This window comes from Carcharodon carcharias, chromosome 7 (genome assembly GCF_017639515.1).
Source record: "Carcharodon carcharias isolate sCarCar2 chromosome 7, sCarCar2.pri, whole genome shotgun sequence".
NCBI lineage: Eukaryota > Metazoa > Chordata > Chondrichthyes > Lamniformes > Lamnidae > Carcharodon > Carcharodon carcharias.
The window spans coordinates 7,351,069-7,376,527 of record NC_054473.1 but is presented as its reverse complement, the minus strand read 5'-3'; the positions used below and the strand labels follow the sequence as shown (position 1 = coordinate 7,376,527).

At 51.8% G+C, this 25,459-nt stretch overlaps 2 protein-coding genes across 17 annotated transcripts in view; one reads left to right on the top strand and one right to left on the bottom strand.

Moving 5' to 3' along the window:
• Positions 1-2,846, top strand: part of si:ch211-236h17.3 (carbohydrate sulfotransferase 11) — an 85,914-nt gene extending 83,068 nt beyond the window's left edge. For both annotated transcript variants that reach the window (XM_041190714.1, XM_041190715.1), the window contains one exon: positions 1,791-2,846. In XM_041190714.1, the coding sequence (XP_041046648.1) occupies positions 1,791-2,645 (855 nt within the window). In that variant the 3' untranslated portion in view covers positions 2,646-2,846. The remainder of the gene's footprint in view (positions 1-1,790) is intronic.
• A 10,864-nt stretch (positions 2,847-13,710) lies between these two features.
• LOC121280288 (solute carrier family 41 member 1) overlaps positions 13,711-25,459 on the bottom strand; it is a 53,713-nt gene continuing 41,964 nt past the window's right edge. For 13 of the 15 annotated variants that reach the window (XM_041192116.1, XM_041192114.1, XM_041192115.1 and 10 more), the window contains 5 exons: positions 24,741-24,885; positions 23,745-23,824; positions 19,812-19,946; positions 15,288-15,436; positions 13,711-14,405 (listed from right to left, as the gene is read on the bottom strand). In XM_041192116.1, coding sequence (XP_041048050.1) covers positions 14,235-14,405; positions 15,288-15,436; positions 19,812-19,946; positions 23,745-23,824; positions 24,741-24,885 — 680 coding nt within the window. In that variant the 3' untranslated portion in view covers positions 13,711-14,234. The remainder of the gene's footprint in view (positions 14,406-15,287; positions 15,437-19,811; positions 19,947-23,744; positions 23,825-24,740; positions 24,886-25,459) is intronic. The other 2 variants (XM_041192118.1, XM_041192119.1) reach the window with 2 other exon arrangements.

Genomic DNA, 25,459 nt, shown 5'->3' with positions numbered 1-25,459 from the left:
TCCAAATGAGGCCTGATCCTGTATGAACTCTTTACCTTAGGAAAGCTAATAGAGTGTTATCATTTATTGCAAGGGGAATTGAATACAAAAGTAGGGAGCTTATGCTTCAGTTGTATAGGACACTAGCGAGACCACATTTGGAGGACTGTGTACAATACTGGTCACCTTGTTTAAGGAAGGATGTAAATGTGTTGGAAGCAGTTCAGAGAAGACTAATATCTGGAATGGGTGGGTTGTCTTACATGGAAAGGTTGGACAGACTACGTTTGTATCCACTGGAGTTTAGAAGAGTGAGAGGCGACTTGACTGAAACATATAAGATCCTGAGGGGTCTTGACAGGGTGGATGTGGAGAGGGTGTTTCCTCTTGTGGGAAAATCTAGAACTAGAGGTCACTGTTTCAAAATAAGGGGTCGCCCATTTAAAACAGAGATGAGATGAAATTTTTTTCACTCAGAGAGTTGTGAGTCTTTGGAACTCTCTTCCTCAAAAGGCAGTGGAAGCAGAGTCTTTGAATATTTTTAAGGCAGAGCTGGATAGATTCTTGGTAAGCAAGGGGGTGAAAGGTTATCAGGGATAGGTGGGATGCAGATTTGAGGTTCTATCAGATCAGCCATGATCTTATTAAATGGCGGAGCAGGCTCAAGGGGCTGAATGGCCTAATCCTGCTCCTTGTTTGTATGTATTTTTATATCCTGTTCTCTATTTGAAAACCCAAGTAACTCATATTTTTAATCACCCCCTCAACTTACCCTTGAGAAACCCCGAGGTTTGGGTTTGTTTGCACCATGTGGAGTTCACCCACCTCAATCCGGGTGTAGTTTTGTTTTGACGGTTTCCCCTCCTGGGCATCAGCCTGATTGAGAGGTTTGGATCCAATATTGACAGTGGGGATGGATCTCAGACAGCTCAGGAATCTGCAGCTGCTAGTGGGAGCATGGTGAGGTGGAGGGGGGGGTGGTTCCAACCCCGGACCCTGAGCCTTGGGGTCTCTGCATGAGTGGGAGGCCTGATGGGCGGGGAGGGCCTTGGGCTCCTGGGGGGAGTGGGTGCTTATCTTCTCCCTGAAGCAGCCCGTGCCACCCATCAGTTGCCGGGTATCCAGAGGCCTGGGTTAAACGTGCAAAACAAGTTAAATCAGAAGTTGCCAGCCTCATTATATTTAAATGGACAACCTGCTTCCAGGGAACTGATTGGCTCCTTGTCCCAATTTCCGTTAAACCTGCAAGGGTGCAGTTGTGATTGGGTTTGAGGCTTTTAAAACTTTAACATCCTACCCAACTCCCAGCCCACTCTTTTCGTGTGTAAAAATACAGCCCCTAAGTCCACAGTCACCAGTTCTTGGATGCATTGCTGCTTTCTGTAATTGTTTCTCTGTACATGACTCTTAGGAGATTTACTCTGTATCTAACCCTGTGCTGTACCTGCCCTGGGAGTGTTTGATGGGGACAGTGTAGAGGGAGCTTTACTCTGTATCTAACCCCGTGCTGTACCTGCCCTGGGAGTGTTTGATGGGGACAGTGTAGAGGGAGCTTTACTCTGTATCTAACCCCGTGCTGTACCTGTCCTGGGAGTGTTTGATGGGGACGGTGTAGAGGGAGCTTTACTCTGTATCTAACCCCGTGCTGTACCTGTCCTGGGAGTGTTTGATGGGGACGTTGTAGAGGGAGTTTTACTCTGTATCTAACCCCGTGCTGTACCTGTCCTGGGAGTGTTTGATGGGGACAGTGTAGAGGCGATGGTGATAAATCAGAATTGTAATAACTGTTGTCTTTGTGTGCTGTGTTACAGTTTACCCGCTCCAGTGCCCAGCAGGTTCACCAGCGCCGGCGTGCCATGCTGAACAAAAACTGTGCTGCCCACAATCGGCTGAACCGCAAACGCCGCATCCTGAACCCTGATGACCTGCGGCACCTGATTGTCGATGACCAGCACGGGTTACTGTACTGCTATGTCCCGAAGGTGGCCTGTACCAACTGGAAGAGGGTGATGATGGTGCTGACCGGAGGTGGCAAGTACAGGGACCCCATGACCATCCCGGCCAGTGAGGCCCACGTGACGTCCAATCTCCGGACACTGGACAGCTACAGCAATGCCGAGATCAACTACCGGCTGAGGAACTACCTCAAGTTCATCTTTGTGCGTGAGCCTTTTGAGCGCTTGGTGTCCGCATATCGTAACAAATTCACTCGCCGATACAACACCGCCTTCCACAAGCGCTACGGGACCAAGATCATCCGGGAACACCGGCGCGATCCCAGCTCGGAGGCTCTGGAGCATGGCGGGGATGTGACCTTCGAGGAGTTTGTCTGGTACCTGGTGGACCCCAAAACGCGGAGGGAGGAGCCCTTCAACGAGCACTGGGAGACGGTCTACTCACTGTGCCACCCCTGTCTCATCCGCTACGATGTGGTGGGCCGTTATGAGACGCTGCTGCGTGATGCCAGTTACCTCCTGGATCTTGTCGAACTCGACCATCGTGTCAAGTTCCCCTCGTCCAATGTTTCTTCCCGGACCACAGATGACATGACAGCTAAGTTCTTCAAGAACATCTCCCCTTTCTACCAAAAGAAGCTCTACAAGTTGTACAAACTAGACTTCACCTTGTTTAATTACTCAGTCCCTTCCTACTTGAACATACACTGAGAGGCCCAGAGCCTCCTGTCATTATTATGAACTGGGATAGGAGCAGCGGTGACTCCCTGAGGTCAGCCTCATCCAACAACTGTGAAAAAGCCGGGTTAGGGTTTGGATGGCGTCTGGAAATTAACTTATTTTGAATTAATCTTTTTTTCTTTCTCAGTCGGCAGTGATTTACCTCCCACACCGCACCCCCATTACCCTGTCCACCCCACCGCCCCCACCCCCACCGCCCCATCCACCCCACCACCTGACCAGCCCCCCACCACCCAATCAGCCCCCCACCACCCTCACCACAGCCTCCACCACCCACCATCCCCCACCCCCACCCCCACCGCCCCGTCCACCCCACTACCCCCACCGCCCCCACTACCCCCACCACCCACCATCCCCCACCCCCACCACCCCCCACCATACCTCCCCACTGCCCCAACCACCCCACCACCCCCACCATCTCTGCCCTCTCCCATCTCGCTTTCACCACCACCTCCATCCCCTGCAGCTTCTCTGAGGGGAGAGCTTCCCCCACCCTCCTGTCCTTCAACCTCTGACATGTACGTCACCTTGAGTTTCAGAGTGTGTGTGGCTGAGCTGAGCCCCTGAGGGAGGGCAAGCAGCTCCATGCTGGGGCTGTGGGTGGTGTGTCGTTCCCCCACCCCCCCCCACCCGCTCACTGAGGGAGGGCAGGAGGCTCCGCGCTGGGACTGTTGGGTCCTCTGAATTTCTTCCAATTTGTGCCTGGGGACAGAGCGTTTCTCAGGCGATGGCTGATTGATGCTTTTGTTGGGCAGTTACCATTTTAACAATAGCCAAATGAAGACCGGCGGGTGAGAAAGCCACATCTGGTAGAATGTGGAATCTGGGACTATCTACTCTTTACCCCTCCCATCTCTTTAGGCGTTGCCAACTCTCCAGGATTGCTCTGGAGGCTTCAGTAGTTGAAGATTAATTTCCCTGGACAATGTTGGGAACAAATACCCGAGAGGAAAATCATCGGGCATTAAAAAAAACATTAGAGTGGTTCTTTTTTTTTTTACGATTTCTTTGAACACCTTGTGTTTATTAGTTTTAAAAATATCAGAAATGTTTGACCAACAATTAACAATTATCCAGTTGGGTTGTGAAGAGACTTTCCAATTGGCTGTAGGAAGAGTGCTCTGTGATGATTGACATGTTGGGTGACCAATGGCGAGAGGCCGGGCGTGGTGGCGTGGGGTGGGGTGGGGTATTTGGAGACAGGACCTCTTGGGGGTGATAAAGGAGGCAATGGCATTGTCACCGCACTGGTAAACCCAGGGCAGGGGTTCAAATCCCACCTTGGGCAGCTGGTGGAATTTAAATTCAACTAATAAACCTGGAATTGCAAACTAGTCTCGGTGATGGTGACCATGAACCAACACTGAGTGTTGTAAAAACCCATCTGCTTCACTAATGCTCTTACTCCATTATTGCCTTCCCCAGCAATCCAGATTCACTCCAGTTTAAGTCCTGACGCAGGGGAATTGGATTTGGGGGCTGGGGGTAATGGGCAGTGGTGAATGGCTGACCTGTTTTACTCTGATTGCTTTCTCTATTGAAGATTGATTTCACCACCCCCCTCTTTATCTACCTCTTCAAGTTTCCTATCTGTTTGAGCTCCCACCATTACCTTGGGCTATTTCCCAATTCAAAAAAAAAACGTTCCCCGCTAAAGCGGGTGAAGGGGGGAGAGTTGCTGGGGGGGGCAGGGAGGTTGGTGGGTTGGGAGGCAGTCATTGAATAGCAGTCAGGAAGGGAGGGCTCGGGCGGTGGTACCGAGGGCAAGGATGGCACTTTTACTGCAAACCGAGCTGAGGTCAGGTATCTCGCCGCAGACCAGGAACTGAAACCTGAGATTGTCCTGCACGGTTTGACTCGGTACCACAGCTGGAGGGGCATCTACCCAGTCAGGGAGTTCCAGCTATGTCTCTAGTTCATTCGCTAAAGCTAAGCCAATTGGCGCAGTGAAGAGTGGCATGGTTACAATCTGCGGTGTGTGGCCAAGTTTCCCAAACCGGCGATGTCATCTCATCTCAAAAGAGGAATGGGAGTTGAGTTGTTGTCCCGACTCCTGATCAGACCCACCTGGAGTAACTGGGTTCAGTTCCGGGCACCGCACCTCAGGAGGGAGGGATCGGTCTTGGAGGGAAAGCAGCTCAGATTCATCAGAATGACTCTGAGGGCGAAAGGGTTAAGTTATGAGGCCAGTTCCCTTAGGTTAGGCTTGAAGTCCCTTGTGTTTAGAAAGTTGAGGGGTGATTTGATTGAGGTGTTTAAAGAAGGATTCAATAGAATATCATAGGGCAGAATTTTACAGTTCTCCACCTGGGAAGGGCCTGTAAGGTTCCACTGCTGACCACTTAAGGGCTGCCTTCAGTCTGGCCTCAATTGTGAGGCCGGTGGGAGGAGTTCAGGGACAGTGGGAAGCCAGCAAGAGACCCTGCTTGGGCTCAGGCAAGATGGGCAATGTACCTCCCCCAGGGCCCCCTTTCCACAATGGGCATTCCTCTCAAGGTCTGCCCCACGCAGGGTACTTCTTCCCCAACGCACCCCCTACCACCAGCTTCTCCAGTTCCTTTACCCCACCTCCCTGAGGCCTCAGCTACCCTCCTTGCTGTAGGAATACCCCCACACCCCTCCCCCCACACCTACCTGGCCGTGGACTCCAGGACTTAGAATCTGGGGACCGCTTGTAGTCCCAATCCCGGCCACTGCTATCACCGCCCTCAATCAGATTGGGTGGGCTGTTCTCTAATGTGAGGGGACAAAAGCCCCATCTCCGGCTAGGTAACGCCCTGTGGGGCTGCCATTATGGGTCATTCCCTGATGACTTTTCAAGTCTTGGGGTAGGCAACCCTGCCATCTGAAAAATCCTGTCCACAGAATATTACCACTGAGGAGGCCATTCAACCCACACTGGCTGTGCCAGCTCTTTGAAGGAATTGTCCAATTTCATCCCTCACCTCAGCTTCTCCCCATAATCCTGCAATTTATTCCTCTTCAAATGCTCAATTGCCTTTTCAAAGTTCCTGTGGAATCTGATTCCATTGCCCTTTCAGGTAGCGAGTTCCCCATCTTAACAACCATCTCCTTCTCCTCACTTCACCTCTTGTTCTTTTACCCATTATTTTAATTGTGTGACCTCCGCTTAACCACCCACTTGCCAGAGGAAACAGGTTCTCCTTATTTATTTCATTAAAAGCCCCTTGTAATTTTGAACACCTCTATCAAGGACAATCCCAGCTCCTCCAGTCTCTCCACATAACTGAAGTCCCTCATCCCCGGTAAATCTCCTCTGCACCCTCCCCAACGTTTCTAAAATGTGGTGCTCAGAATTGGAGCCAGTATCCAGCTGAGGCCTAACCAGAGATGTGTAAAGGCTTAGCATGGACTTGTTCGTTTTTGGATTCAACGCCTCTATTTACAAAGCCCAATACCCACAACGCTTTCTTAACCACGCTTTCTCAACTCGCCCTGCTATCTACAAAGTCTTCTGACTATGTATCCCTTTGCTCTTGCAGCCCCTGGATGAGTTTTACATTAGCCGCACATGTTGTTCCAGGAAGGGTAGCGAAAATTTGCAACTCTCTGCTGCAAAAGGCCATCTGGGCTGGAGACAGTTTGGAGCTGTCAAGCCTGAGTTTGTTGGGTTTTTGGTGGGTAAGGGTATCGAGGCATAGGGAGGAAAGATGGGCAAATGGAGTCGAGGGACAGATAAACCGTGACCTGATAAATGATTGAGGGGCTGAATGGCCTTGCTCCTGTTCCTAAACTTCTGGGCAGAGCCTAGGCATTGGGAACAAGTGAATTACAGCAAAGAGAGAGAGAGAGAGAGAGAATGTGGTAGAATCTCAACTCAGAGTGGGAGGATGCAGGGTTTTCGGTCTCTGGTTTAACATTGGCCGCTTTCTTTCTAGGTCCCTTGGGTGCTGGGTCCCAGGGTGCTGGCTTTGTGCGTCCCCTATGTGCTGGATCCCCTGGGTGCCGGTCCTTTGGCTGTTTGGCCCCCTGGGTGTTCTTTTCTCTGGTTGTTTTTAAGCTGCCTCTTGCTAGAGTTCTCTCTCGGTGTGCCAAGATGTACAAGGAGCTGTCCGAGGCCAGCTAGCTGTGTAACCAGGCTGAGTAATCAGCATCATGATGCATTTCAGAGCATTTAATGGATGCCAGGCTGCTGTCCCAGAGCTTGGCATAGAGTGTGGCACCCACGGGAATTTAGAGTGGATGCTCCTGTTGGGTGTAGCTCAATGTTGGGAGCTGATTAATTTAACCAACATGACTCAAATCTGTAGACCTGAGATTCTGAGCTGTAAACTGGAGCTGGAAGGAAGATTTATTTTATTGTGGGTCCGAGAAGAGTTGGTTTGAAGTGTACAAACTGTTTCCTGTCTGCTTTATTTATTTATTTAAATCTGTACAAGGAAGAACAGATTTTTCCCTTCACCCATTCTCCTTTTGTCAGTTTCTGATTTGTTCCATTCTAATATTTAACTTTCTCAATGTCCAAATACTGTATAATTCCTTCAGTTAATGATTGCTCCTTCGTACCAACGGTTAATCCCTGGTTATAGATGGCGAATTTGATTAAATCCAGGTATCAGATTGTTAATCCTTGGTATCGGACAGTTAGTTTGATTACTCTTCAGTATTGGTTAGTTAATTTGGTTGATACCCGTTATTGGTTAATTAATTTGGTTAATCCCCAGTAATGAATGGTTAGTTTGTAAATACTGGTGTTGGGCCGTTAATTTGGTTAATCCCTGGTGCCGGCTGATTTTGTTTCTTCCTCGGCTTAACTCGGACTCTGTCAATGTGAACAAATGAAAAATGTGCAAAAAAAAACTTGAGTTGAAACGAACAAATTATGAGAGTAATGAAAGATTTGTTTTTAAATAAATGTATTTTGTAAGTGATCAATTTCCTCTGCTGTCCATCCTCCTGGACTTCAGTCCTGTCTTTGTCGAGGGCTCTGATTGAGTTCTGTCCATCCTGCCCACCAGCTCACCAATGTGGCCATCCTTCATTTGTCAGCAGGAGCTGGGAGTGTTGGGCTATTGATCCATGTGGGGAAGATGTCACCACTGAGACCAATTATTATACATGGTTTTGTGAAAGGGAAATTTATGTTTGACTGATTTATTTCTGAGTTCTTTGAGGAAGTAACAAGCAACATGGATAAAGGGGAACCTGTGGATGTGCTGTGCTTAGATTTCCGGAAGACTTTTGACAAGGTGCCACATCAAAGGTTATGATGCAAAAATAAGAGCTGGTGGTGTAGAGGGTAACGTATTGGCATGGATAAAAGATTGGTTAGCTAACAGGAAGCGGAGAGTAGGCATAAATAGGTCATTTTCTAGTTGGCAAGAGTGGAGTGCCACAGGGGATCAGTGCTGGGGCCTCAAGTATTTACAATCTACATCAATAACTTAGATGAGGGGTCCAAATGTATGGATGCTAAATTTGCTGATGACACAAAGATATGTTGGAAAGTAAGTTGTGAAGAGGACATAAGGAATCTGCAAAAGGATATAGGCAGGTTAAGTGAGCGGGCAAAAATTTGGCAGATGGAGTATAGTGTGGGAAAATGTGAAATTGTTCACTTTGGCAGGAAGAACAGAAAAGCAGCAAATTATTTAAATGGAGAGAGACTGCAGAGCTCTGAGGTACAGAGGGATCTGGGTGTCCTGGTACATGAATCCCAAAAAGATAGTAAGAAGGTACAGGAAGTGATTAGGAAAATAAATGGAATGTTGTCGCCTATTGCAAGGGGGGTGGAATATAAAAGTAGGGATGTTTTGGTCCAATTGTACATGTTGTTGGTAAGACTACATCTGGAGCACTGTGCTTTAGAAGCAACTCAGAGAAGGTTCACTTGACTGATACCCGGGATGGGCAGGGGAGAGACTGGGCCTGTGTCCATTTGAAGAATGAGAGTTGATCTCCTTGAAACAGATAAAGATCCTGAGGGGACTTGACAAGGTGGATGCTGAAAGGATGGTTCCCCTCACGGGAGAGACTAGAACGAGGGGGGACATGGTTTAAAAATGAGGCCCCATTTAAGACGGAGATGAGAATTTTTTCCTCTCAGGGTTGTGAGTTGGTGGCATTCTCTCCCCGAGAGGGGCAGTGGAGGCAGGGTCAATAAATATTTTAAAAGCAGAGGTGACTAACAAGTGAGTCAAAAGTTATCGGTGTAGGTGGAAAGTGGAGTTGAGGTCATAGTCAGGTCAGCCATGATCTTATTGAATGGTGGAGCAGGCTCGAGGGGCTGAATGGCCTACTCCTGCTCCTAATTCATACGTTTGTATTTATTATTCGTTCAGGAGACAAATTCATGTTTAAAGAGTAACTTTTCTGGTGACCATGCCCCGTTTATCACTGGCCTCCCTCCGGTGACACTCCCAGTTCGAGCAGGTTCTCGCAAGCAGCAATGTACAGATCGCACAGGCCCTGTAAGACTTATTGATAGGTTTCTGTGGCGACAAGTGGGTTTTGAAGAGATAACAGTAAGCAGGTTATATTTGTTTTACCACTTCTAACCTGAAGCAGATGTCTCTGACAGAGGTACGTACAAATTCCATGGGCTCCTTCAGTGCTCCGAGTGTCTCAACCACAAAGTGAGTGCCCCTTTGGTCAGTGAGCGAGACTGGCAATGCCCCCATGGTCAGTGAATGACCCTGATTGTGCTCCCATGGTCAGTGAGTGACCCTGGCAGTGCCCCTGCGGTCAGCGAGTGACCCTGGCAGTGCTCCCGCGGTCAGCGAGTGACCCTGGCAGTGCTCCCGCGGTCAGCGAGTGACCCTGGCAGTGCTCCCGCGGTCAGAGTGTGACCCTGGCAGTGCTCCCGCGGTCAGAGTGTGACCCTGGCAGTGCTCCCGCGGTCAGAGTGTGACCCTGGCAGTGCTCCCGCGGTCAGAGTGTGACCCTGGCAGTGCTCCCGCGGTCAGAGTGTGACCCTGGCAGTGCCCCCGCGGTCAGCGAGTGACCCTGGCAGTGCCCCCGCGGTCAGCGAGTGACCCTGGCAGTGCCCCCGCGGTCAGCGAGTGACCCTGGCAGTGCCCCCGCGGTCAGCGAGTGACCCTGGCAGTGCCCCCGCGGTCAGCGAGTGACCCTGGCAGTGCCCCCGCGGTCAGCGAGTGCCCCTGGCAGTGCCCCCGCGGTCAGCGAGTGACCCTGGCAGTGCCCCCCGCGGTCAGCGAGTGACCCTGGCAGTGCCCCCCGCGGTCAGCGAGTGCCCCTGGCAGTGCCCCCCGCGGTCAGCGAGTGCCCCTGGCAGTGCCCCCCGCGGTCAGCGAGTGCCCCTGGCAGTGCCCCCCGCGGTCAGCGAGTGCCCCTGGCAGTGCCCCCCGCGGTCAGCGAGTGCCCCTGGCAGTGCCCCCCGCGGTCAGCGAGTGCCCCTGGCAGTGCCCCCCGCGGTCAGCGAGTGCCCCTGGCAGTGCCCCCCGCGGTCAGCGAGTGCCCCTGGCAGTGCCCCCCGCGGTCAGCGAGTGCCCCTGGCAGTGCCCCCCGCGGTCAGCGAGTGCCCCTGGCAGTGCCCCCCGCGGTCAGCGAGTGCCCCTGGCAGTGCCCCCCGCGGTCAGCGAGTGCCCCTGGCAGTGCCCCCCGCGGTCAGCGAGTGCCCCTGGCAGTGCCCCCCGCGGTCAGCGAGTGCCCCTGGCAGTGCCCCCCGCGGTCAGCGAGTGCCCCTGGCAGTGCCCCCCGCGGTCAGCGAGTGCCCCTGGCAGTGCCCCCCGCGGTCAGCGAGTGCCCCTGGCAGTGCCCCCCGCGGTCAGCGAGTGCCCCTGGCAGTGCCCCCCGCGGTCAGCGAGTGCCCCTGGCAGTGCCCCCCGCGGTCAGCGAGTGCCCCTGGCAGTGCCCCCCGCGGTCAGCGAGTGCCCCTGGCAGTGCCCCCCGCGGTCAGCGAGTGCCCCTGGCAGTGCCCCCCGCGGTCAGCGAGTGCCCCTGGCAGTGCCCCCCGCGGTCAGCGAGTGCCCCTGGCAGTGCCCCCCGCGGTCAGCGAGTGCCCCTGGCAGTGCCCCCCGCGGTCAGCGAGTGCCCCGGCAGTGCCCCCCGCGGTCAGCGAGTGCCCCGGCAGTGCCCCCCGCGGTCAGCGAGTGCCCCGGCAGTGCCCCCCGCGGTCAGCGAGTGCCCCGGCAGTGCCCCCCGCGGTCAGCGAGTGACCCGGCAGTGCCCCCCGCGGTCAGCGAGTGACCCGGCAGTGCCCCCCGCGGTCAGCGAGTGACCCTGGCAGTCAGCAAATGCCCCTGGCAGTGCTCCCGCGGTCAGCGAGTGCCCCTGGCAGTGTCCCCGCGGTCAGCGAGTGCCCCTGGCAGTGTCCCCGCGGTCAGCGAGTGCCCCTGGCAGTGCTCCCGCGGTCAGCGAGTGCCCCTGGCAGTGCTCCCGCGGTCAGCGAGTGCCCCTGGCAGTGCTCCCGCGGTCAGCGAGTGCCCCTGGCAGTGCTCCCGCGGTCAGCGAGTGCCCCTGGCAGTGCTCCCGCGGTCAGCGAGTGCCCCTGGCAGTGCTCCCGCGGTCAGCGAGTGCCCCTGCAGTCAGCGCGTGACCCTGGCATTGTCCCTGCGGTCAGCGAGTGTCCCTGCAGTGCTCCCGTGGTCAGCAAGTGCCCCTGTGGTCGAGTGCCCCTGCGGTCAGCGAGTGACCCTGGCAGTGTCCCTGCGGTCAGCGAGTGACCCTGGCAGTGTCCCTGCGGTCAGCGAGTGACCCTGGCAGTGTCCCTGCGGTCAGCGAGTGACCCTGGCAGTGTCCCTGCGGTCAGCGAGTGACCCTGGCAGTGTCCCTGCGGTCAGCGAGTGCCCCTGGCAGTGCTCCCGCGGTCAGCGAGTGCCCCTGGCAGTGCTCCCGCGGTCAGCGAGTGCCCCTGGCAGTGCTCCCGCGGTCAGCGAGTGCCCCTGGCAGTGCTCCCGCGGTCAGCGAGTGCCCCTGGCAGTGCTCCCGCGGTCAGCGAGTGCCCCTGGCAGTGCTCCCGCGGTCAGCGAGTGCCCCTGCAGTCAGCGCGTGACCCTGGCATTGTCCCTGCGGTCAGCGAGTGTCCCTGCAGTGCTCCCGTGGTCAGCAAGTGCCCCTGTGGTCGAGTGCCCCTGCGGTCAGCGAGTGACCCTGGCAGTGTCCCTGCGGTCAGCGAGTGACCCTGGCAGTGTCCCTGCGGTCAGCGAGTGACCCTGGCAGTGTCCCTGCGGTCAGCGAGTGACCCTGGCAGTGTCCCTGCGGTCAGCGAGTGACCCTGGCAGTGTCCCTGCGGTCAGCGAGTGACCCTGGCAGTGCACCCGCGGTCAGCGAGTGCCCCTGGCAGTGCTCCCGTGGTCAGCAAGTGCCCCTGTGGTCAGTGAGTGCCCCTGGCAGTTCCCCTGTGGTCAGCCGGTGCCCCTGTGGTCAGCAAGTGACCCTGACAGTGCTCCTGTGGTCAGCGAGTGACCCTGGCAGTTCCCCCACAATCAGACCCAGCCAGAGGAATATTTTGACTGGATTGCTCTTTCCCAGTAGATGGATTCAGTCTGAATCTTTGGAGTTGATTATATTCTCAGGGTACAGAAACAATAATATAAAAATGCAGCGTAACGTTTATTGTGCTCTAAATGGAGATACTGATGAACTACTGTACACGGCTGTGTATCATATCCAGCCTTCACTTCAGCTCTACAGTCACTTTACTCCAGTTACTATGCAGGGTGTAATTCAAAATGTGATATGGTGGAAGGCAGGAGCTTTGAATGTGCACATGTGAGCTAAGGCTCCACCTTGAAAACACCATATTTATTGCAAATCAAGGCTCTAGTTAATATTTTATCCTTTGTAAAAGGATAAAATATTTCAATGACAATCTGCAAAGCAATACAGATGCTAACTTTCACTGGAAGAAAGTTCCACACACACACTGACTCTCACTGGGGTACAGTTCCACACACACTGACTCTCACTGGGGTACAGTTCTACACACACTGACTCTCACTGGGGTACGGGTCCCACACACACTGACTCTCACTGGGGTACGGGTCCCACACACACTGACTCTCACTGGGGTAAGGGTCCCACACACACTGACTCTCACTGGGGTAAGGGTCCCACACACACTGACTCTCACTGGGGTAAGGGTCCCACACACACTGACTCTCACTGGGGTACAGTTCCACACACACTGACTCTCACTGGGGTACGGGTCCCACACACACTGACTCTCACTGGGGTACAGGTCCCACACACACTGACTATCACTGGGGTACAGCTCCACACACACTGACTCTCAATGGGATACAGTTCCACACCCACTGACTCTCACTGGGGTACAGCTCCACACCCACTGACTCTCACTGGGGTACAGCTCCACACACACTGACTCTCACTGGGGTACAGTTCCACACACACTGACTCTCACTGGGGTACGGGTCCCACACACACTGACTCTCACTGGGGTACAGCTCCACACACACTGACTCTCAATGGGATACAGTTCCACACCCACTGACTCTCACTGGGGTACAATTCCCCACACACTGACTCTCACTGGGGTACAGCTCCACACCCACTGACTCTCACTGGGGTACAGCTCCACACCCACTGACTCTCACTGGGGTCCCATTTCGGAAAGTGAGGAAGCCAGTATTGCAGTGTTCTTGGATTCTGCATGAACTGGTGCTTTGGAGATCAATCTTGTTAAGTGCGATGTGCTGTCTTTTGGTAGAAGGTGGAGACCACATACCACTAGCAGTCCAAGAACCTGAACTGTGTTGAGGAACAAGGGGAGTGTGGGGAACAGATAAATCAATTACTGAAGGTAGTACAGGTAAACATTCACAGTTCACTTCTAGTGGGATAGAATTGAAAGGCAGGAATCTTATGTTAAACTTGCTTGGAACGTTATTTAGACTACAATGGGAGTGCTGTGCACACTTCTGGTTACTATAATTACTGAAGGGATAAAAAGAAACTGGAGAAGGTGCAAAAATAAATTTATAAGCATGAGACCAGGGCGGAGCATTTATAGCAATCTAGAAAGATTGGGCCTCTCTTTATTCTAGAAGAGAAGGCTGCAGAGTGACCTTGCAGGGATTTTTTTTTAAGATTATGAAGGGGTTTGGTAAGGTTGGTACGAAGAAGATGCCGGGGAGACCAAACCAGAAGCCGTAAATATAAGATAAATCCAATCGGAAATTCAGAAACTTCCTCACCCAGAGAGGGATGGGAATGTGGATCTCGCTCTCCCCACAGTGAGTGGTTGAGGTGAATAGTATCAATACATTTAAGGGGGAAGTTTAAATGAGGCAGAGAAACCTAATGATATGTTTAATGGGCGAGATGGAGAATGGGAGGAGGTTTGTGTGGAGCAGAATCACCAGCATGGATCTGATGGACCGAAAGAACGGTTCAGTAAGTCGAGCTGTTTTGCTGTGAATGGGGATTCCATTGAATTTTGAATGCTGCCTGGGTCTAATTCTGGACTGGTTGTTTCAGTAATGGTGCACAGTTCAGGGTGGAGTTGATGCTGCCTGTGGCCAAGTCTCGTGGGTTAACTGTCAACAGTTAGATCTGGATCCCACTGGAGGTGGGATGGGAAAGGTCATTTTCTGGATCTCTTTAGATCGTTTGGATTCAGACACCGTTCACGATGTGCCAGTCAGCCAGGAAGCAGACAGCCAGGAGCCCGGTGCCCAGGAGGTCCCCCAGCGCTGTCAGGTACGGGATGGAGAAGTTATCAGGGTCCAGGCCCATTCGCCAGGTCAGGCGGACGAGGAGGTCAGCGATGTAGAGCAAGAGGCCAACCTGTCGTGGCACAAGAGACGAAGGTCAGCTCACACATGAACCCAGCAACAAGTACTGACCCTCTGACAGGGCAGCACTCCCTCAGTACCGACCCTCCGACAGTGCGGCGCTCCCTCAGTACCGACCCTCCGACAGTGCGGCGCTCCCTCAGTACCGACCCTCCGACGCTCCCTCAGTACCGACTCTCCGACAGTCCGGCGCTCCCTCAGTACCGACCCTCCCAACAGTCCCGACCCTCCCAACAGTCCGGCGCTCCCTCAGTACCGACCCTCCGACAGTCCGGCGCTCCCTCAGTACCGACCCTCCGACAGTCCGGCGCTCCCTCAGTACCGACCCTCCGGCGCTCTCTCAGTACCGACCCTCTGACAGTGCGGCGCTCCCTCAGTACCGATCCTCCGACAGTGCGGCGCTCCCTCAGTACTGACCCTCCGACACTCCCTCAGTACCGACCCTCTGACAGTGCGGCGCTCCCTCAGTACCGACCCTCCGACAGTGCGGCGCTCCCTCAGTACCGACCCTCCGACAGTGCGGCGCTCCCTCAGTACCGACCCTCCGACAGTGCGGCGCTCCCTCAGTACTGACCCTCCGGCGCTCCCTCAGTACCGACCCTCCGACGGTGCGGCGCTCCCTCAGTACCGACCCTCCGACAGTGCGGCGCTCCCTCAGTACTGACCCTCCGACGCTCCCTCAGTACCGAACCTCTGACAGTGCAGCACTCCTTCAGTACTGACCCTCTGACAGTGCAGCACTCCCAGAGTACTGTACTAGGGCTGTCAGTTTAGGGCCATGGGGTGGGTCTTGAACCATTGACCTTCTGACTCTGAGGCGAGGGGTGCTACCCACTGACACTGCTAGAAGATGCCAATGACTCAGTTTCCTTACCTGTATCAGGGCAGCAGTGAGGTAGAATGCAGTGAAACTGATGGTTACGTTAACGTGACCTGCCTGGAGAAAATGGATGGTATAGAGGAAGAGCAGGTGACCTGGGACAACCAGCAGGAAGAGGACGCGGGCTGACGTTGAATTGACACCTGAGAAGGGAGGAAATGAGCCCTGATGAGTTACTGTCCCCATTGGGCATACAGCTGATTCAAAATAGCAACTCCGTCTGAGTCTGCATTCAATTGCATAACTCTGCAACAATAACAACTTGCACTTGTATAGCACATTATATAGTGCCAGGTGCTTCATATCAGTGATCACAACGAGCAGTGGGATTATCTTGGGATTGATACAGGGCTATGGGGAGAGAGCGGGGCGGTGGGATTAATACGGGGATATGGGGAGAGAGTGGGGCAGTGGGATTAATACAGGGCAGTGGGATTAATATGGGGATATGGGGAGAGAGTGGGGCAGTGGGATTAATACGGGGATATGGGGAGAGAGTGGGGCAGTGGGATTAATACGGGGCAGTGGGATTGATACAGGGCTATGGGGAGAGAGTGGGGCAGTGGGATTAATACGGGGCAGTGGGATTAATATGGGGATATGGGGAGAGAGTGGGGCAGTGGGATTAATACGGGGATATGGGGAGAGAGTGGGGCGGTGGGATTAATATGGGGATATGGGGAGAGAGTGGGGCAGTGGGACTAATACAGGGATATGGGGAGAGAGTGGGGCAGTGATCTTAATACAAGGATATGGGGAAAGAGTAGGGCAGTGGGATTAGTTTGGGGATTGATACAGGGCTATGGAGAGATCGCTGGGCAGTGGGCTTAGTTTGGATTTGATATAGGGCTTTGGACAGAAAGCGAGGCAGTGGGATTAGTTTGGGATTGATACAGGTCTTTGGGGAGGGAGCAGGACAGTTGGATTAGTTTGGGATTGATACAGGGATATGGGGGGAGAGTGGGGCAGTGGGATTAGTTTGGGATTGATACACAGCTATGGGGAGAGAGCGGGGCAGTGGGATTAGTTTGGGGATTGATACAGGGCTATGGGGAGAGAGCGGGGCAGTGGGATTAGTTTGGGGATTGATACAGGGCTATGGGGAGAGAGCGGGGCAGTGGGACTAGTTTGGGGATTGATACAGGGCTATGGGGAGAGAGCGGGGCAGTGGGACTAGTTTGGGATTGATACAGGGCTATGGGAAGAGAGCGGGGCAGTGGGACTAGTTTGGGGATTGATACAGGGATAGGGAGAAGAGAGTGGGGCAGCGGGATTAATTGTTGGAAGTTTAGAACAGAGAGGAGGAGAAACACCTTCCCACGGGGAGTTGTGAGGCTGCGGGATTCACTCCCAGGGTTAGTGGTTGAGGCAGAAACTTTGCGTACAAAGAACAGAATGAGGCCATTTGGCCCATCATGCCTGTGCTGGCTCTTTAAAAGGCCTATCCAATTAGTGCCATTCCCCCTGCTTTTTCTCCATACTCTATAAATGTTTCCTTTCGAGTATTTATCCAATTCCCTATTGAAAGTTATTATTGAATCTGCTTCCACCGCCCTTTCAGGCAGCACCTTCCAGATCACAACCACTTGTGTAAAAACACTCTCACCTTCCCTCTAATATCAAATAAAAACAGAAGATTCTGGAAAAACTCAGCAAGTCAAGCAGTATCTGTGGAGCGAGAAACAGAGTCCAATATGACTTCTTCAGAATTAGAGAGGGGTAAGCATGTGATGGGTTTGATGCTGTTGAAAGTGTGGGGGAGGGGCAGGTGGAGCATAATGGGGGTCAGAGCTCATGGCCTGAAGTTGTTGAACTCAATGTTGAGTCCAAGAGGCCGTAAAGTGTCTAATTGGAGGATGCGGTGCTGTTCTTCCAGCTTGTGCTGGGTTTCACTGGAACATTACAGCAGGCCGAGCACAGAAATGTCTGAATGAGAACAAGATGGTTAATTGAAATGGCCAGTGATTGGCAAGTCAGGATGCTGCTTGAAGAGTGACTGAAGGTGTTCCGCAAAGCGTTCACTTTGGTTCTTTTGTCAATCTCCTCAAATCTGAGTCCTCTGGTTACCAGCTTGGAACTGATTTCTCCTTATTATTCTATTCAGATCAATTATGAGTTGGAAAACTGCTCCTGAACCTAACTTCAGCACAGTAGGAGGCCATTCGGTCCATCAAGTCTGTCGTGGCTCTCCCGAGCAACCCAATTAATCCCACTCCACTGTTCTTCCCCCACATTCCTGCAATTTTAAGCATTTATCCAATTCCTTTCCGAAGGCTCCTCTTGAATCTGTATCCAGACCCTATGAGGCAGTTCATTCCAGATCCTAAACACTTGTTGATTAAAAAGAAGTTTTTGCTCATGTTGTCTTTGGTTCATCTTCAAATCATCTTAAATGTATTGTCCTCTTGCTCATAACACTTCAGCCAATGGAAAAAAATTCTCCTTATTTACTCTATTTAAACCCTTCAGAATTTTGACCTCCATTAAATCTCTTAGCTTTCTCTGCTTTCGGGAGAACAATCCCAGCTTCTCCAGTCTCTCCACATTACCTCAATCCCTGGAGAACCATCCCAGTAAATCTCCTCCAAAGCCTTCACACCCTTCAGAAACAATGCTCCAATTTCTCTGCATCTTCCTTCACTGGTTTCTCTGTGTTTCTCCCTCTTTCCCTGAGGAGCTCAGGTCCCACAGGAGCCCTTGGACAATTAGCCGTGAGCACCATGTTCTTCCATACGCCATAGCCAGGGAGTGTCCAGCGGACAGGGGGTTGGGGGGTGGGGAGGAAGTTCAATTCCTGCCCTTAAGTCCCTACACATGGTACGCTTTCTACCAGGCATTAACAATGGGATTGGGAGATGAGGATCAATTTTATCCATAGAATTACATGGAATTTACAGCACAGATACAGGCTATTCAGCCCAACAGATCCATGTCTATGCTCCACAGTAGCTTACTCCCACCTACTTCACTATCGCCACCCATCCCCCCAACCCTCCATCTCCATCTATTCCTTTCTTCCTCACCTGTTTACCTAGCTTCACTGAAAGGGCGAGGGAGTGGATTCAATAATAATTGAATAAATACGCGAAAGGAAACATTTCCAGAGGAGAAAGAGCAGGGGGAATGGGACTAATTGGATAGGCCTTTCAAAGAGTCGGCACAGGCATGATGGGCCAAATGGCCTCGTTCTGTTCTTCGTTCGCAAAGTTTCTGCCTCAACCACTAACCCTGGGAGTGAATCCCGCAGCCTCACAACTCCCCGTGGGAAGGTGTTTCTCCTCCTCCTCTGTTCTAAACTTCCAACGTTTAATCCCACTGCCCCACTCTCTTCTCCCATAGCCCTGTATCAATCCCAAACTAGTCCCACTGCCCCAATCTCTTCCCCATAGCCCTGTTTTAATCCCAAACTAGTCCCACTGCCTCACTCTCTTCTCCCTATCCCTGTATCAATCCCAAACTAATCCCACTGTCCCACTCTCTCCCCATAGCCCTGTATCAATCCTAAACTAATCCCAATGCCCCACTCTCCCCATAGCCCTTATCAACCCTAAACTAATCCCACTGCCCTGCTCTCTCCCCATAGCCCTTTATCAATCCCAAACTAATCCCCCTGCCCTGCTCTCTCCCCATAGCCCTTTATCAATCCCAAACTAATCCCACTGCCCTGCTCTCTCCCCATAGCCCTGTATCAATCCCAAACTAATCCCACTGCCCTGCTCTCTCCCCATAGCCCTGTATCAATCCCCAAACTAATCCCTCTGCCCCGCTCTCCCCATAGCCCTGTATCAATCCCCAAACTAATCCCACTGCCCTGCTCTCTACCCATAGCCCTGTATCAATCCAAAACTACTATTCGCCTCAACCACTCCCTGTGGGAGTCAGTTCCACATTCTCCCCACTCTCTGGGTAAAGACATTTCTCCTGAATTCCCCATTGGATTAATTAGTGACTCTCTTATATTTTTAACCCCTGGCTCTGGTCTCCCCACACAAGCGGAAATATTTTCTCTACATCTACCCTATCAAACTCCTTCATAATTTAAAGCCCTCTATCAGGTCAACCCTCAGCCTTCCCTTTTCTCGAGAAATGAGTCCCAGTCCAGGATTATCCAACCTCCCTATGGCTGGGACTCTCCGGTGAAGTCAATGGACGTTTGGCTGGCTCTCCGAATTTTCCATTCCCACCCGTGACGGGTCCTTCCTGAAAATCCTGTCACCAGTTTTATTCAACCATTCCCAATGGGTGTAACCACCTGGTTCTGGAATCATCTTCATGGATACTCTTTAAACCTTCTCCAGCGCCTGCCTATCCATTGTTTTCAATATGGAGTCCAGGACTCTTGACAATATTCCAGGTGTGATCTATCTGACGAAGTTCTATGTTAGTAGAATGCAAATTCTCTGTCTTTCAGTCCGATCCCTGCGGGTATGAAGCAGCGGGGTTCCGCAGGGAGTTGCCCAGCTCCCTGCACCCTGTGGTGGCAAAGACATGTTTAGCTGAACTGTGGGTGTCACCAACCTGAGCGGATGAAGGTGGTACAGGGATTGGGCCAATGCTCCCACATCCGGCGGGGTAACACACCTGGGACACTCCACAAGTGGAGGTAGGTCGAGATGCGACTAGCCTGTATTGCAACGAGATTCCCACCTACACCTAGGGGTGAAACACTAGTAAATCAAAAGAGTTAAGTCAGAGTAACGATCAAGTAAATCTCTTCAGGCACATTGAACGCACTCCTCTCAACCTATTTTGTTATGTAACCTCTTCTGCCTTCCCTGTTCTTTGCCTGCTACCTAGCATCTTGCCCTGCCTCTGGTTCCCGCTTAAAGCCTCCTCATACATCAAAGTCAGGCCAGGGAATGGAGGGGGAAGGATCTTTCTGCTCAGGATAGCTCCAGGTCTTTGGGAGTTGGTCCAGTTCCTTATGGAGGAACTCATTATTATAGTGTTTACTAGTCCAAATGTGACCTGAGAGCATATTCTTCTGAGTTAACGGCAGTAACACACCTGAAGGGTTTGAAGGAGAGTGAGGCCCATAAGAATATAAGAAATAGAAGCAGGACTAGGCCATTCAGCCCCTTGGGCCTACTCCCCCATTCAATAAGATTATGGCTGATCTGATTGGGGCCTTAACTCCACTTTCCTGCTTGTTCCCTTTAACCCTCGAATCCCTTGTTAATCAAAAATCTGTCTAACTCAGCTTTGAATGAGGGGCATGGACAGAGTGGATAGGGAGCATCTGTTCCCCTTAGTTGAAGGGTCAGTCACGAGGAGGCATAAGTTCAAGGTAAGGGGCAGGAGGTTTAGAGGGGATGTGAGGAAAAACTTTTTTACCCAGAGGGTGGTGATGGTCTGGAATGCACTGCCTGGGAGGGTGGTGGAGGCGGGTTGCCTCACATCCTTTAAAAAGTACCTGGATGAGCACTTGGCACGTCATAACATTCAAGGCTATGGGCCAAGTGCTAGTAAATGGGGTTAGGTAGGTAGGTAGGTCAGGTGTTTCTCACGTTTTGGCGCAGACTTGATGGGCCGAAGGGCCTCTTCTGCACTGTGAGATTCTGTGATTCTGATTCTGTGAATATACTCAATGACCCAGCCTCCACTGCTCTCTGGGGGGACAGAATTCCACAGACTAATGACCCTCTGAGAATAAAATGGGAGACCCCTTAAACTGTGCCCCTGAGTTCTAGTCTCTCCCACAAGGGGAAACATCCTCTCAGCATCCACCCTGTCAAGTCCCCTCAGGATCTTTATATGTTTCAATAACATCACCTCTCATTCCTTAAACTCCAATGAGTATTGGCCCAACCTGCTCAACCTTTCCTCATAAGACAAACCCTAGTGTACCTTCTTTGAGCTGCCTCCAATGTAAGTCTATCCCTCCTCTAAATCAAGTGACCAAGACTGTACCCAGTACTCCAGGTGTGGCCTCACCAATGCCCTGTACAGTTGTAGCAGGACTTCCCTACTTTTATGCTTCATCGCCCTTGCAATGAAAAACAAGATTCCATTTTACTTCCTAGTTACTTGCTGTATCTGCATAGTAACATTTCATCATTCATCGATAAGGGTAACAGCCAGGTCGCTCTGTACTGCAGAGTTCTGCGGTCTCTCTCTATATAAATAATATTCTACTTCTGTGGTCTTCCTACCAAAGTGACCAAGCTCACATTATATATATTTTTTTATTCATTTAAGGGCTATAGGTGTCACTGACTAGGCCAGTATTTATTGCCCATCCCTAATTGCCCTTGAGAAGGTGGTGGTGAGCTGCCTCCTTGAGCTGCTGCGATCCCTCTGGTGTAGGTACACCCACTGTGCTGTTAGGGAGGGAGTTCCAGGATTTTGACCCAGCAACGGTGAAGGATCGGCCGATATATTTCCAAGTCAGGATGGTGAGTGACATGGAGGAGAACTTCCAGGTGGTGGTGTTCCCATCTACCTGCTGCCCTTGTCCTTCTAGGTGGTTGTGGTCATGGGTTTGGAATTGTAAGGAAGCTTGGTGAGTTCCTGCAGTGCATCTTTGTAGATGGTACACACTGCTGCTACTGTGTGTCAGTGGTGGAGGGAGTGAATGCTTGTGGATGGGGTGCCAATCAAGTGGGCTGCTTTGTCCTGGATGGTGTAAAGCTTCTTGAGTGTTGTGGGAGCTGTACTCATCCAGGCAAGTGGGGAGTATTCCATCACACTCCTGACTTGTGCCTTGTAGATGGTGGACAGGCTTTGGGGAGTCAGGAGGTGGGTTACTCATCGCAGGATTCCTAGCCTCTGACCTGCTCTTGTAGCTACAGTATTTATATGGCTAGCCCAGTTCAGTTTCTGGTCAATGGTAACCCCCAGGATGTTGATAGTGGGGGATTCAGTGATGGAAATGCCACTGAAGGTCAAGGGGCAATGGTTAGATTCTCTTGTTGGAGATGGTCATTGCCTGGCACTTGTGTGGCGTAAATGTTACTTGCCAGTTGTCAGCCCAAGCCTGGATATTGTCCAGGTCTTGCTGCACTTGGACATGGACTGCTTCAGTATCTGAGGAGTTGCGAATGGTGCTGAACATTGTGCAATCATCAGTGAACATCCCCACTTCTGACCTTAAGATGGAAGGAAGGTCATTGATGAAGCAGCTGAAGATGTTTGGGCTGAGGACACTACCCTGAGGAACACCTGCAGTGATGTCCTGGAGCTGAGATGATTGATCTTCAACAACCACACCCAGCTTCCTTTGCGCTAGATATGACTCCAGCCAGTGAAGAGTTTTCCCCCTGATTCCCATTGACTCCAGTTTTGAAGGGGCTTAATTTATTCTCCGTCGAGTGGCCTGCGTTCTCTTTCTGGTGAATGATAATCCCTAGGATGCTGACACAGTGTAAAGATTGCTCTACATTGTCCCATCAAACACTCCCAGGACAGGTACAGCACGGGGTTAGATACAGAGTAAAGCTCCTTCTATACTGTCCCCATCAAACACTCCCAGGACAGGTACAGCACTGGGTTAGATACAGAGTAAAGCTCCTTCTACACTGTCCCCATCAAACACTCCCAGGACAGGTACAGCACGGGGTTAGATACAGAATAAAGCTCCCTCTACACTGTCCCCATCAAACACTTCCAGGACAGGTACAGCACTGGGTTAGATACAGAGTAAAGCTCCTTCTACACTGTCCCCATCAAACACTCCCAGGACAGGTACAGCACGGGGTTAGATACAAAGTAAAACTCCCTCTACACTGTCCCCATCAAACACTCCCAGGACAGGTACAGCACGGGGTTAGATACAGAGTAAAGCTCCCTCTACACTGTCCCCATCAAACACTCCCAGGACAGATACAGCACGGGGTTAGATACAGAGTAAAGCTCCCTCTACACTGTCCCCATCAAACACTCCCAGGAAAGGTACAGCATGGGGTTAGATACAGAGTAAAGCTCCCTCTACACTGTCCCCATCAAACACTCCCAGGACAGGTACAGCACGGGGTTAGATACAGCGTAAAGCTCCCTCTACACTGTCCCCATCAAACACTCCCAGGACAGGTACAGCACGGGGTTAGATACAGAGTAAAGCTCCCTCTACACTGTCCCCATCAAACACTCCCAGGACAGGTACAGCACGGGGTTAGATACAGAGTAAAGCTATCTCTACACTGTCCCCATCAAACACTCCCAGGACAGGTACAGCACAGGGTTAGATACAGAGTAAAGCTATCTCTACACTGTCCCCATCAAACACTCCCAGGACAGGTACAGCACAGGGTTACATACAGAGTAAAGCTCCCTCTACACTATGCCCTGTTTGTTGGATATTGCTGTGTGCCAGCTGGTTGCTGTATTTCCCAGAGTGCAACTCTTCCAAAGTGTTTCTCTGACTGTAAAGCGCTTTACTGCTAATGACGGGCACTGGGGGGTTTATCTGTTACATTGCACTCATGGATCAAGACAATCAGACATGAAACTCACCATTAATGACAGGCGTGAAGACAGCCATACCTTCAAACTTGGGGTTAGTGACTGTCTTATCCAGGATCAATCCACCAACACTGAGGAAACAACAAGGTGGAAAGCGGTTTAATCATGAAGGTTATAAACTGTACAGAGTGACTAATCGGAAAACAGACAATTCACCCCGTCCTATACCTGCCCTGGGAGTGTTTGATGGGGGCAGTGTAGAGGGAGCTTTACTCTGTATCTAACCCTGTGCTGTACCTGTCCTGGGAGTGTTTGATGGGGGCAGTGTAGAGGGAGCTTTACTCTGTATCTAACCCCGTGCTGTACCTGTCCTGGGAGTGTTTGATGGGGACGGTGTAGAGGGAGCTTTACTCTGTATCTAACCCTGTGCTGTACCTGTCCTGGGAGTGTTTGATGGGGACGGTGTAGAGGGAGCTTTACTCTGTATCTAACCCCGTGCTGTACCTGTCCTGGGAGTGTTTGATGTGGACAGTGTACAGGGAGATTTACTCTGTATCTAACCCTGTGCTGTACCTGTCCTGGGAGTGTTTGATGCGGACAGTGTAGAGGGAGCTTTACTCTGTATCTAACTCAGTGCTAAACCTGCCCTTGCTACAGCATAGCAAGATCCCACAGTGACAAGATAATGACGTGGGCCTGTGTCCATTAAAGCAAAAGAAAACAGAAATGTTAAACATTCTCAGTATCTTTCTTTCCAAGCAGGTGCGTGTTGTCTTCTGTTGATGTTTTGACATTAAGGAATATGGCGGTACTGTGGGAAGATGGCGTTGAGATGGAAGATCAGCCATGATCTAGTTCAATGACATAGCAGGGCTCGAGGGGCCGAACGGCCTTCTCTAGCTCCTTATCTGCTGTGGTTCCCAGTAACCAACTGCGGCTGAACTTCCAATCCCTGAAGCTGCTTAACCTGCAGGTCCCTGGTGGAGATGTACCCCCACCATTCTCCCCACCACCCCTTACAAAGTAAGGACAGTACCGGTCACCCACCTGCTGATCGACATGGCAACCAGTACAGGCTGCCACCCGGATTTTAACACCTCCCGGGTTTGAGGACTTTTCCAAGCAATAACCACCCAAACTGGGATCAGGATAATGAAGAGGACACAGAGACCGGGAGCGAGGTAAACAAGATCTGGGAAGAAAATTCAGAAACATCTCACAACGTGCGTTCCCATTCAGACAGAAACCCACAGCCACCCCCATTCTGCCCACCCCTACTCCCCTAAACAGAAACAACTTAAGCTGTGGCTGTTCGTCCACAGTAGGCATCATGGCTGCCGTCCACCCAGGTAGGTGCAGTGTCCGGGAGGCGTTCCCGGGGTGGTGTCCAGGAGCCAGGGCCCGAGACCATCCCCTAGCCCGTGCAACTAGCCCCTAATACAGGTCTCTTTGAAACCTGGGCTCATGGAGAGGAGGAGGGTTTGGGAGACATTCACGACAGTGGCTAATGGTCTAGTAAAATTAAAGAACAAACTCCAATTTCTATAGAGTCTCTCACAACCTCAGAATGTCCCAAAACGCTTTATAGACAGTTCGGAATTGAAAAAGAAACTGAACAGTTTTGGTCCCCGTACCTAAGGAAAGATATCCTGAAATTGGAGACAGTCCAGAGAAGGTTCACTAGGTTGATCCCTGGTATGGAGGGGTTTTCTTATGAGAGGTTGAGTAGGTTGGGCCTGTCCTCATTGGAGTTTAGAAGAATGAGA